This window comes from Diadema antillarum, unplaced genomic scaffold (genome assembly GCF_040938485.1).
Source record: "Diadema antillarum isolate AM-2024a unplaced genomic scaffold, OU_Dant_1.0 seq00000643_RagTag, whole genome shotgun sequence".
NCBI lineage: Eukaryota > Metazoa > Echinodermata > Echinoidea > Diadematoida > Diadematidae > Diadema > Diadema antillarum.
In genome coordinates, this window is record NW_027271557.1 from 1,044,613 (window position 1) to 1,057,017 (window position 12,405).

The 12,405-nt window shown below is 39.5% G+C and overlaps 1 protein-coding gene across 1 annotated transcript in view; it reads right to left on the minus strand.

Moving 5' to 3' along the window:
- LOC139736386 (uncharacterized) overlaps positions 1-11,936 on the minus strand; it is a 31,033-nt gene extending 19,097 nt beyond the window's left edge. Inside the window, exons 1-2 of the mRNA XM_071647141.1 lie at positions 11,880-11,936; positions 8,994-9,248 (exon numbers count right to left, since the gene is read on the minus strand). Of these exons, the coding sequence (XP_071503242.1) occupies positions 8,994-9,248; positions 11,880-11,936 (312 nt within the window). The remainder of the gene's footprint in view (positions 1-8,993; positions 9,249-11,879) is intronic.
- Between the last annotated feature and the right edge of the window lie 469 nt (positions 11,937-12,405).

Here is a 12,405-nt window from a genome sequence, read left to right on the forward strand (position 1 = left end):
GTTAGGGTTATGGCCAGGGTTAGGATAAGGGTTAGGGTTAGGGTTTGATGGTTAGGGTTAGGTTTAGAGTTAGGGTCCCCAATCTGTACCGTCTAAAACAAAAGGCGGGTCGACTTTAGGACTGACCGCAAATGCACCGTTAGCAAACCATACGGGACTCTGGATCAGATCTGCCCTTTGCTATGATACATCAATGCCATCCACAGATAAATTCAAAGCCGCTTAAAATAAGTTGTAAGTCAAATCTCCACCTGACCACAGCGTAATGGAACTTTCGTTCTGTTGCTGTGTATTGTAGTTATCCGTGCTGCTGCTGATGATGACGATTTGTGCGGAGGTAGTCCCATACATTGAAATTAGCGTTGCTAATTCGTCAAATGAAACTCCGTGGCCGGCGATGGCCGTGGCCCGTGGTGCCATGCCCGTGATCATTTACCTACTAAACCTTTACCGAAGATACTGGAAGATTGCTGTATAGCAGCAGTCGAGCTTCCAGGTCTATCCTCATCTACACTGTATCGTCAGTTCAAAAAAAAAAAAAAAAAAGGCAAGGCAGACAGGCTGGTACGCCTAATTACTGCTCATCCCACATCCAGACATCAGAATTGACTATTGCCAGTATTGGGAATAGGGGGAGAGGATGTGGGAATAGGGGGACAGGGGACATCATGTGTGATATTTGCATACATGTGTAATCTATGTGGCGATGGCATGACCGAACATCTAATTTACAATTACTTTAGCGCTGCTCATTAGCCGTACAGTGTGCAAAGATGTACTAGAATCTAGTACTAGTAGTAGTAGGTTAGATTTCATGCCAACTGCAACTCTCACTCACATTGAGAGTGAGACTCGCTCAACTCTGCTCATTTTGGTCCTTTCTCACAGCTCACTCACCTCATCATCCTCAGACTGACTGCTCAGTTTACACGTCTAAAGCTTCATTTCATTTGCATGCATTTCTATTGATCTCACTCATTTTGACACCCAAATTATAGCATGGGAGTCTAACACTGAACTACAACTAGATCTACTACTAGTTTCCAATGTTGGCGGCCCTGAGATTATGGATTGGATTTTACGGCTCATCGGGATCACCTATACTAAGAAAGAATGATCAGAATTACGCTGCCGCTGTATACTAGTATACAGCTAGGGTGCCAGTTTTCGTAACTGCAACCGGCAGCCCATTCTATCATGCACAGCGTAGATGCGTATGGGGCTGCTTGTCGTAGTTAGTTTTCGACACTTTAGCACATTTCCTTGTTTACCATCAAAACTGCACCGTTTTACCTGAGAATTTCGATATGAAATTGAGCTATTTAAAAGGCCAATAATGATATGCCTTAAACAAATTCCCATTTGAATGCGCTCCTGTTCAATTTTAAGCGATTTTTCGCACAATCATGCAGCACGCATCACACATAAAACACATGGTGCATACAGTACGCATACACTACATTGTAAACGCAAACCAGCAATCACACCAGCGCAAGAACTTGTTGTTTCATTGTCGAAATCTGGTGCCACATTCTCAAAGCCAACGCCTTCTACAAGTTTGCTCATTAATTACGAATTTCAGTCATGCAATTGCTTAAGGCGATTACAGAAATCAAACATCAGGATATGGCAAACAAATTGATACTAAAGTAAAATAATGGTCATGAGTGAATTTCATTTTACGGCGTTGTCATACAAAATGCATCATATTGTTTTGAACCCCTAAAAATGGCTGATATCAGCATTTCTGCTGACACTGTGTTGCTTTTCCCCTAAATATTCCACCATCAGATTAGGATGACAAGTGACAAACAGGGTTTATAAAAACTAGAAATGTGATTGATAACTTTGTTGATTGTTGAAGTCAGACGTTTGTATTGAGTATAAAATTTAATAAGAATTATCTGCTGGGCGTCGAAACCTGGGTCCTACCTGTAGATGTGGCAAGCTGGTGCCCTGACTAACGGTATAGATAATTTTCAGGAAATCATCGAGTGCTGTCCCTGTTGCAATGGACGTATAGTGACTGAGAACTGGGTGGGCTTTTTTAATTTTTCATATTTTAATTTTTAAGTACCCGGTATATTTGCAGTAAATCATAGAGATGTAGAGTCTTCCACACTTGTGACAATTAGGTTTAAGAGAGTGTAGTCTGAATTATTCTGGTAGAGGTTTCAATTACAAGGCGTGTGAGCTGAGTTATCAATTATTACTTTTGTTTGTTTGATTGTTTTTTTGCTGTCAATGACACTGAGATAAAAAAAAAAATATGTTATGATTGATAATTCTCAGATCACACTCCTTGTAGGTAAATGTGTGTATAGTACGTGTACATGTTTAGTACATGTACATTGTACAATGTCTGTCTGTAGTTGCCTCTGCTTGAATTGGGGTTTACTCCAACATAATGTTAGGGACATGTTATTATGAATAATGGTTTAGAATATCATCTAATTATGATTAATTTTGAGTAATGGTTGGAAAAATTGTTATGCATTTTCTAATCCTTTCTCTATTTGTGTCGCATTGTACACTTGCATGTAGGTATCCCCAGTACTAACCCCGGCGCGGGGCGTCGTAACCAGTAGCGTTGGGGTCGCTGCTGCGGTTACCACAGTACAGTACCGGTACCTGACCGTGCATATTTATGATGATTCTCCTCTTTATGGCCTCCAGGATAACCTGCAGGACATAAACGAGAAGATCTACTTATCATATTGCACACTGCTATATTTTGTTTCCCTGGATGAACACCATTCAATCTCTGACAGATTTTATCAAGTACCGTAGAGCACTGTTGTTGCAAGCGCTTAATGACTTTCTAACAAGAACAGAAACATTGATTAAGAGACTTTGTCAGTTCATTGAAAAACCTAGAACAGCATGGCCGGCACAGCATTTTCAAAAAAGTGTGGGGGCCCACTTCCGGGTTTCATGAGCTAGCAAGCAGGAAAAAAAAAAAAACAACCAACAACAAGATGACAAAAAAAACACACAATATCTTTTCTTACCATCCACTTCCGGTTTTTTCGGCTGACAAGCGAAAAAAAAAAAAAAAGGTCCTCGGCTCACCTCTACCAGTCCACTTCCAGGTGTTTTCGCCTGACAAGCAAGAAAAAGCTATTCAGAGAAAGAACATAACCTTACCACCACCATACTTCAAGGTGTATCTATATTTTTCTTAGTGCCACTTACCGGTACCTATTTCCGGGTTGAAAAAAGTGTGGGGCCCAAAGTGCTGACACCTTCTGTATGGTGCACAAAAACTGAGCCCCCACGGCCCCCATGGCTGCACCGGCCATGAACAGTATGTGATCACGATAATCTACCTCACAAAGCTGCTAAATATGTGGTATGATACAACAAGAAGAATGAAATTGATAAAACATATATGTTCTATCAACTTAATTCTTCATTCATCTTTACAAGAACATTTATTTTACTTTTTTTTTTCAAATTTTTAGTAAAGACGATGGTACATTTATGTCCTTTGAAAAGCAAAAGGGTGTTGTAGTAAATGTGAAGTTCGACCATTACAGATATTCAATGCATGGAACTATGATATCCTTGATAAACGTTTTGAAAGCGAGTACATTACTGTATATGAAGTAGTAGCTGCACTTCCAGCCAATACTCAACAGGGGGCATGTCTTAATTGCCGCTGAAGGTATGTTTGTACATCACCAATGAAGCACTATAAGAGGTTTAGTGAGTATTCATCTTGTATTGTTGATATCTGGGTTCTGACCCATTTCAGAAGAGGTTTCAAAGATGTAAGAATTCTGTTTTTTAACAGGTAAATACACAAGGTCTGTCACCAAAAGGAATTGAACGGTCAAGAAGGGATAAGGAAAATGAAGATTCTGACACAGCAGTTAGACAGATGATAATACATTACATGTGCAAATGTGTACAAAAAGTTTCCACCAAATCTGCCTGTATGTTCGCATGAACGAACTTGTTCTTATCAGTTATGTAGGCCAATTAATACTCCACAAGTCGAGTGTTGTTACTGGTAACGGGGTCAAATATCATTCACTTATTCATAAGGTCCATGAAAAAATGACACACATTCATTGTGTACATGTATACATGTATTTTAAATGTGTCTGATACTGCTTGTCCACATGTACTGATACTGTAAAAGTGGATATATATTTTTTAGCGACATATTGTTCGCATTTGGCCGGATAAGAAGAGCTTCACGTGTTTTTAAATCTGTGGAATCAGGACATCAGGCACAGAAACATATGGCAAGCAAAAATATTTGCATGCTTTTATTTTCGCGCTAGTTTCTGGTTGCGCGGAAAGCGTGTACATTTCGAACCACAAAATTTTCACTTTAACAGTACATGTGTATTCAGTTAATACAGATGTTTGGACGATTAGATTGCCTATGGACATTTCAGATAAGATTGTGTACAGTATAATGGTAAAGTTGGGATGAAAGATCTCTTCACATAAATATTTTGCCAGGTGCTACACGTATAAGGGTCACTTGTACTGAAATTTTTCTCCTTTGATTTCTAGTAATTATCGATGTTTTGAAGTGTATTCAAAGTTATATCCGTTTTGTTTCCAATAAGCATGCTTCATATTACAGACAACACCTTCAAAAATTCTTTGCTGTTTGGACTGTTGATGAAGTTCATATTTTTTGAACATGTTTTATTTTTTTTACAGTAAATACACTTCATATGTAGTCATGCACATCTTCAAATTTCTTTTGCAGCTGTTGGTTTATGTGACCCTCTATTTGATGTATATGTGTAACCTTGGGGGTGTGAATACACTGTACTAGTAGATACACATACCTGCCTTCAGAGTACTCAAGGGCATTTTTACCCCCTCAAACCTTTATGCAGTTTGGACTGTTATTGAAGTTATCTCTGTCTCAATTAAGTAAAACCTTGCCAAAAGTGCAGATGGCATGTACAATGTTGTAATTTACATGGTATTGCCTCAAAAGCATTTGTGATATTCTAGCTTTATTTTTCACTTACAAATATTCAAGCAATATTCAGAATCCTGTTTGTGTAACATGATATAGTGTAGTTTATTGCCAGTGTGAAAACTTGATGGCAAATTATTTGCATAGATCTGCTTGACACAGTGTAGCTCTGCAATTGTTCAAACTAGCTGGTACATGCCTTTGCCTTTTACATGAGCTGCACCAGACGAATATATACACGGTGTATATATATATATATATATATATATATATATATTTTTTTTTTTTTTTTTTTTTTTTTTTTTTTTTTTTTAATGTTCACTGTACATCACTGTCGTAGTCGAGACAGACTGTTCCTACTCGCATTCCTACTCACAAGATCGCCGACAGTTGTACCTTAATTGCATAAGGGTCTTACATGTGACTTAGCTGGAGACTGAGACCAAGGCCACCACCAAAAAATTAATCAACAAAAATAAATGAATGAATAAATACATAGATGAGTAAATCAATTAATGAATAAAATAGTATAAACCACATTTGACTATGCTGCTAAAGAGTAAGAAAAACTGCTTATACAGCTCTTACTTTTGGTAACATACTATACATATTTTTGTTATGTGTACTGGTATGATACATTGCCATGAAGATTGATGGATACCTTGAAACTTTACTACAATGTAGTTCTTTCAACACCTACATGTAATAAATATATGGATACACGTGTATGTATATACATTTATAAAGGAAAACAACTCGTCGATTGTGCTCCTTTCTCTGTTATTAATAATAATAATGAAAAAGAATGTACTGGTATTTTACTAAATAATGATAAAGGTATGTGTAATGATGTATCAAAGGTTCTTTGCCTAGTTTCATATGTAGGCCTACTAATGTAGTGAGAATAGATACAATGGCCTCCCATAGTACCAGTCCTTGGGATCAGCAGTTTTCTTTTGCTACGTCAAAATGTTGTTTTCACCGGGAAAAAACAAACAAAACAAAAAACAATAACAGAGTGGATAATGTAAGCGGAATTTCGATATACGGGTAATGTAACTGTGTTCACGGAAGTGAACGGTATAACTAGTAGTTATAGTATACTGGTAATTGAGTGTATGCCTAGGATGCTTTGAATTGAGAGAGGGTGGACTGAATGATTGGTGGCATTATTTTCAGTGGGAATTCAATTGGATTTTCACCGTGGAGAAAGAAACTGAGAATCAGACAGCACTTCCAGTCGAAGAAATCATCAGGATTGACAAAAACAAACCAAATAAACATACAATGTATTATGAATTACAAGATCAAGGGAAGACAAACAATCGAAGAAAGAGAGAGAGAGAGAAAGAGAGAGAGAGAGGCCAAGAAAGAGGCAGTAGGCTACTTGTACATAATGCCCAACCACAGACACAAGTACAGTATATCACAGCTAGTAGACGCTTATAACTGACCATGTCAGTTACGCTGGGGTCGCTCATAACACACAAACAAGGGCATCCAGAAAACGTCAATTTCTATATGTGGGACAGTACGATATTTTCGCGATTTCGTGCAGAGTAAAGGCATGATATCCCGATATCCCTATGATTTCAGCTGGCTGTTGACCCATCTAATCATCACGCACGTCACACCTTGTAGGTATCATCTTACATAATCTTCCGTTTACATGTTACTATATACGTTCGTTGGTGCCCTACGATGAAAAAGAAGACTTGTGGGAGAATTTTAGACGAGTACGAGAACCCATAATTTCCGGTGCCGTACATCGGTAATGAATACAATGTAATTGCCATGCTCGAAGTTGATGGTCTTTCATGTCGTTCGTGGAAAATTTGAACAGTATTGCATTCAGGTTCTAACCGTAACCTGTCAAATCAAAAAAAAAAAAAAAAATCATGTGAAAACGTAATTCACTGATCATCTTCTGCGGGGTCAACTCGTGGTCACGCGTGCGAGAACTTGGATATTCTAGACGGGGTTTTCGGCTTGCCAACTGACTGGCAATGCGCAAATAACAACCCTTGTACGCACATATTGTCGGGAATCGTCTCATTTCATAATTATGCCGACCGAGGGGAATGGCGCATGGACTCGCACGCGGTACACGCCTGATAACACACACGTACTGTACATGTACCATGTAAGCACTGCGCGGGAACCAGGGAGGTTGGGATGGGATCATGCGGGAACCAAGCACTGGCGGCACGGGGCCGTGCGAAATCGCACCCCAAAGCCGCACGGGTCCGTGCGGCAGAGCTGCACGGGTCCGTGCGCCACACTCGCACGGGCCCGTGCGAGGGAGTATGGATCCGCACGCGGGCGTACAGATTCGCACGCAGGCGTGCGGATCTGCACGGGGGCGTGCAGATCCGCACGGAGGTGCACGACTACGCACGGGCGCGTACAGGGGCGCACGGAGCCATACGCTCCCGTGCGAGATCGCACGAACCTGCACGCAGCCGCACGAAGCAGCCCCGTGCGCACTGCGTGCGGGAGTAACATAACATAATGGTCTGACTGTAACAAAGCCAATTCAGAGTAATGCGCCAAGAGCTACGTGCAATGAACAACAGCGCGCTCATAGGAAGACGTCAAAAACATGTACACCATGGGAAGAGGGTACAAACATGCATTATAGTTCTTCGAGTCGATATTTGTATGACAGTAAGATAATAATATCAAGATAAGTTATGCACTTTTTCATTTTCTCATTTTGCTTTTAACGTTATTGGCAATGAACATATTGAAAGGAATATAGCAATACGCAGTGACAGTGTACATGATGTATTCTATACTACGACGTTTTCCACAAAATGGTCATGTCGAGTTTGATGAGTTAGACATGATGAATTCGTCATGCTGAAATGCCCTTATACAATACATCTACAGAGTGATCAGTATGGTTTTGCTGGTAATGTAGTGAGCTTGCAACATATATGACCATCCTATAGTTATCACACAGTTTTGTTACTTGCCAAGCGCTTGTTAGTTTGGCGTTTGAAAAAAAAAATGTTAATGCAGGTTAAATAACTTTCAAGAATATGTAGTACGTTGACAGAGGAGGTTTGCCGCCAAACATCATTTGGGGAGAATCGGATGGAAGGTATCTTCGTAAAGTTTTAAAACATACATTATTTCCCCCTATACAACAATTTTTGTTACTCCTGTAACACGCAGATTACAGTAATACAACAAATTAAGACGAATAAAGAAAGAGGAATATGTTCAATATGTTTGTAAAAGTTTATCTACGATCCTCATACTTATGCAGTGTACATCAAGACACACGTCATACATTACAATTTGACTATTCATTTAACTTTGATCCTTTCCCATCGATCCCTCTGTTGTTTTATCAATTCTTGTTCTCTTCAATGTTATCACCGTTGAAAAACTTTGTATCATTTGTGTCTTGCCCGTAACGGGACTAACAGAGGCAGTCTACTTACATATATCAACAGGAGAGATCATTGGACGTACAGCTGCATAATAATCATTACCATTTTCCTTTTTCTGATTCTGTACTTCAGATTCACCAAAATACTCAGTAAAAGAATAAAAGTGCCATTCATTAAAAATGCCTAAAGATAACTAGAGTACAATCAAGAACTTTCTATGATTAAACGACTGCTTCTTTATCTTTCCTTTGAAGTCAGTTGTCATAGGTCATTACAATCATACCAGAGTTATAAAGCTTTATTACGTCATAGCGAGTCTCATTAGTAAAACTTCATATATATTTTAACAAGTTGTATTGTGCTGTACTGTATTGTACATAGCTGATTAAAGTTTTGAATTGTTTGTAGCATACTGTATCTTCCTTTCTATCCCCCTTTAGTTCTCAATGTGCCTCTGAACAGCTTTACGAGATAGATGTCGCGATGTAAATGTTTTTTTAACATTGTTATCATTATTAAGAATCCATTATCATCATTATCATCAATATTACTATTATTATTCCTATTAAGGAGTATCCTTATCTAGGATGGAACTGTATTGTTAAAGAGGGCATCAGGAACAGTCGCCTGTGTGTATCTACCTGGGTAATCGGAGTGGGTTTGTAGATTTGGGCCGCCGGGTCTTCGTTTGACTTATACGTGGAGGATTTTCCCGACGTGTCAGTCCCGGGTTTCTTATTCAGCGGCTCGGCAAGCTCCAAGTCCCTGGCATCGGTAGTCTTGGGTCGAGATTTGGATTTACTAGACTTGCTAGAAGTGCTCTGTGGTGGGAAGCGCGGAAAACATCGACTTGGGGTCAGCGGAGAGCAGGGGGTTAGGAGTAGTGGAAGAGACAGCTCGCAGGGAGAGAGAAAGGTGCTCATACACACATGCGTTGTAAATGAGTTTTTATAGGAGCGCACACGTACACAGATGCGGAATTGAAGAAGTTCAGAGGCTGCTTAGAAGCAAGAGGAAGGGGCTTGGTTTAATTTTAAAAAAAAACTTAAACTCTCCTTACTTGTAGTCATCTCAGAGCTTGAAGAGAATGCTATGTATATGTATAGAGACATTCAAACAGCATGACTGGCTGTCAAACACTGGCAGGTGTCAAGAAACATTAAAAGGAGGGAGAGGGGAACAGATAGTTAGTGCAGGTGGTATAATGGAGTACACATCACACAGACAGGAAGCGAAATGAGCACATTTCCAAGGGGATGCGCTCGGCAGCAAAGTTTAAGGATGCAGGGGAAGCCAGCATAATTGGGCATGCACCTTAAGAGATAAAATTTTCTACGACTGACTATACCACATCAATGTTCTTGTCGTTTTTGTGTGTTTAACGTGTTATTACAAGAAACTCGACGTTCATCTACTGGCATCGACAATGGCGTATTATCTTGTTATGGTGATCAAGATGACTGAGCATTTTTAGTGAGTGTGGACTTCTGGCTACTCTTAATGTGAGGTGATTTAAAGTAGAAGACGTTAAGGTAGAATTGGTTTCAACGTTGTCAGATTTACCTAATACATTCAAAACCATGTTTCGAAATTTTCAGGTAGCATAAAAAGAGGATATTCAAAATAATTCGCTTCTCCTTAAATAATATCAAACCTCGCCTAACTATAGCAACAAAAGAGACACCCACGAAATATTCTTTTTGTGTGTGTGTGTTATGAGCAAAATGGAAACTTGTCAATGACAATTTTACCAAATGACTCTATTATTTCGAGGTATTTCTGGTTACTGAGATACTGAGACTCGTTATTTCAGAGCAAAACAATGCAACCAATACTTGGTGGATTTGTGGGGATTCGTCATTACAGAGTAACTTGAATTGCCGGATGTCCTCTATTCTTTTAGTTCTCTAAATGCTTATTGATGTATAGGTGTGAGCACGAAAAGTTATCGAGCATTAACGCAATGAAAATCGATGATATGAATGCATGCCATACAGAATGAATCAATGTCTGATTGGTGATCACTAAACTACTTGAGAAAGGAATAAATCCACATGTATTTACGCCTGAGATTTACCTGTTACCGGTCAAAAGAGTAAAGATTTTTTTCTTTTGGACTGAATATAGTTTGAGCTGTTGTTCACTCCTTTGTATTTTTCTTTTGTTCTTCTGTATTTTTCGAGTGCGCGAATTTTCTTTTCGGTAATGTCTGAGAAAACAAAGAGTATTACGAAAATTCATGAAGCCTGTACTGTATATCTTCAGCAATTTTAGCATCTTTTGAAGGCAGCATCTCGTCTTAACAGACCACAAAACTCGGGGTAGCCTCCGACGGACACCCGGACAACAATTTTATCCCGTGTCTGTTACAGCGCAACACAGAGGTCGGGTCTCCGCGTAGTCTCGGGAGGACCTCGGGGTAAAATTTACCCTAGACCGTCAAAGGAACAGTCTGGGTAGCCGACGACGGGCATCCGGGTATGTTGTCTGTTAAGACGCTCTCGGGGTAAAGCCTTACCGGGTGAAGCCCGATGACGTCACCTTGGTCGGAAATCTCGACGGGACTAGCGCGCGCATTGAATGCTACGAGTCGAGCTTTATCCTCCGTCGAGTTCTGCTTGCAAACAATGTTGCTGATATTATGATTTTCTTTCTTTATTTACGAATGTTATCTTTAACAAACTGTTTGAGAAACGAGAAACAAGTGCAGTATTCACATGTAAACGTATTCTAAAGAAAAAAAAAAACAGTTGTTCGAGCGTCTACGTACACGTAGCTAATACATGCCGGTACTACTAGCACACAAACATGCACAGTGTCGATGATGTGATACGCGTTGCTGATACACATCCCCCCCCCCCCCCCCCCCGTATCAGAACCAAAGTGGCCAGGGGCCACTCGAGGAGTAAATTCACTATACAATGACGTACCCGGAGAAGGTTCTTGAGTAACACCTGTTAAGACGATGCATCTATCATCACCCCGTGTTTTGATCATTATCTCCGGAGACGTCGAGAGAACTCCCTGGTAAAGTCTCTCAAAATGGGGCATCAGACATTGAATAAGATGCTATTAATCTTTCGTAAACAAAGAGCTTTTTTATAACGTACTTCGAGATTCTTACTGAAATGTACTGCATTCAAAGAACGTACTAAAACTTTTCGCTGTTCCTTATTTAATGGTTATTCAAAACGGACTTTGTTGAAAAGTTTTCTTGATTCACATATAGATAAAGACACCGTCATTCAAATAGAATACGTTATTTCATTCCAAAACTGTCTTTACCAATCAAAAGTTCGATTCTTATTGGAAACTATTCGTCAGTTTTTATCATTCGTAGCTTATCATGTCTTACAGTATCACATTGTATTATGTCATATTGGATAAAATGTGTTCATGTGTTTTTGTGTCCAAACATAACGGTAGTATCATAATATATAAATTTTTGGAAAGCTAATCGAAAAATGTCAATCCACTCCTTTCGTGATATTGCCAAACCCTTGACTTCTCATAAATGAGGAGCTTACCTTGTTCTTGTTTCTCATGAACAAAATGATCACGATGACGGCTGCGATAACGACCATGAAGCCGATCGTAAGACCCACGGCCAATCCGACCACGTTTACACCTCCGCCAGCTGTCAAGATTAAAGGACATTTTTTTTTCAAATTTAAATGTCAGCCTTTCCACCCTACTTGCAGTAGTGCGTCTGGAGACTATGTTTCCTTGTAACTGCCTACTTAAAAGACTATGTTGGTAAAAGCAACAAAAAGAAAAAAAGGCAAGCCGTTTAAGAGAGCTCCCCCCCCCCCCCCCCCTCCTCCCCAACTTTGGCACTTAATTGCCAAAAAAAAATGCTTCTATATGAGGCAATCTAGATATATCATTGGAGGCATATATCACAGCAGCGTATTGTGTAGTTTAACGAAAGTGTGGCGTCAGCTGTTTTGCTCTCCTATGTTTGATATTTCTCATGTTTGTAAAAATAATTACGTTTCTATATTCTAGTACAATCGCATAACTTTAGTTTTTCTTTATCATAATTAAATCACA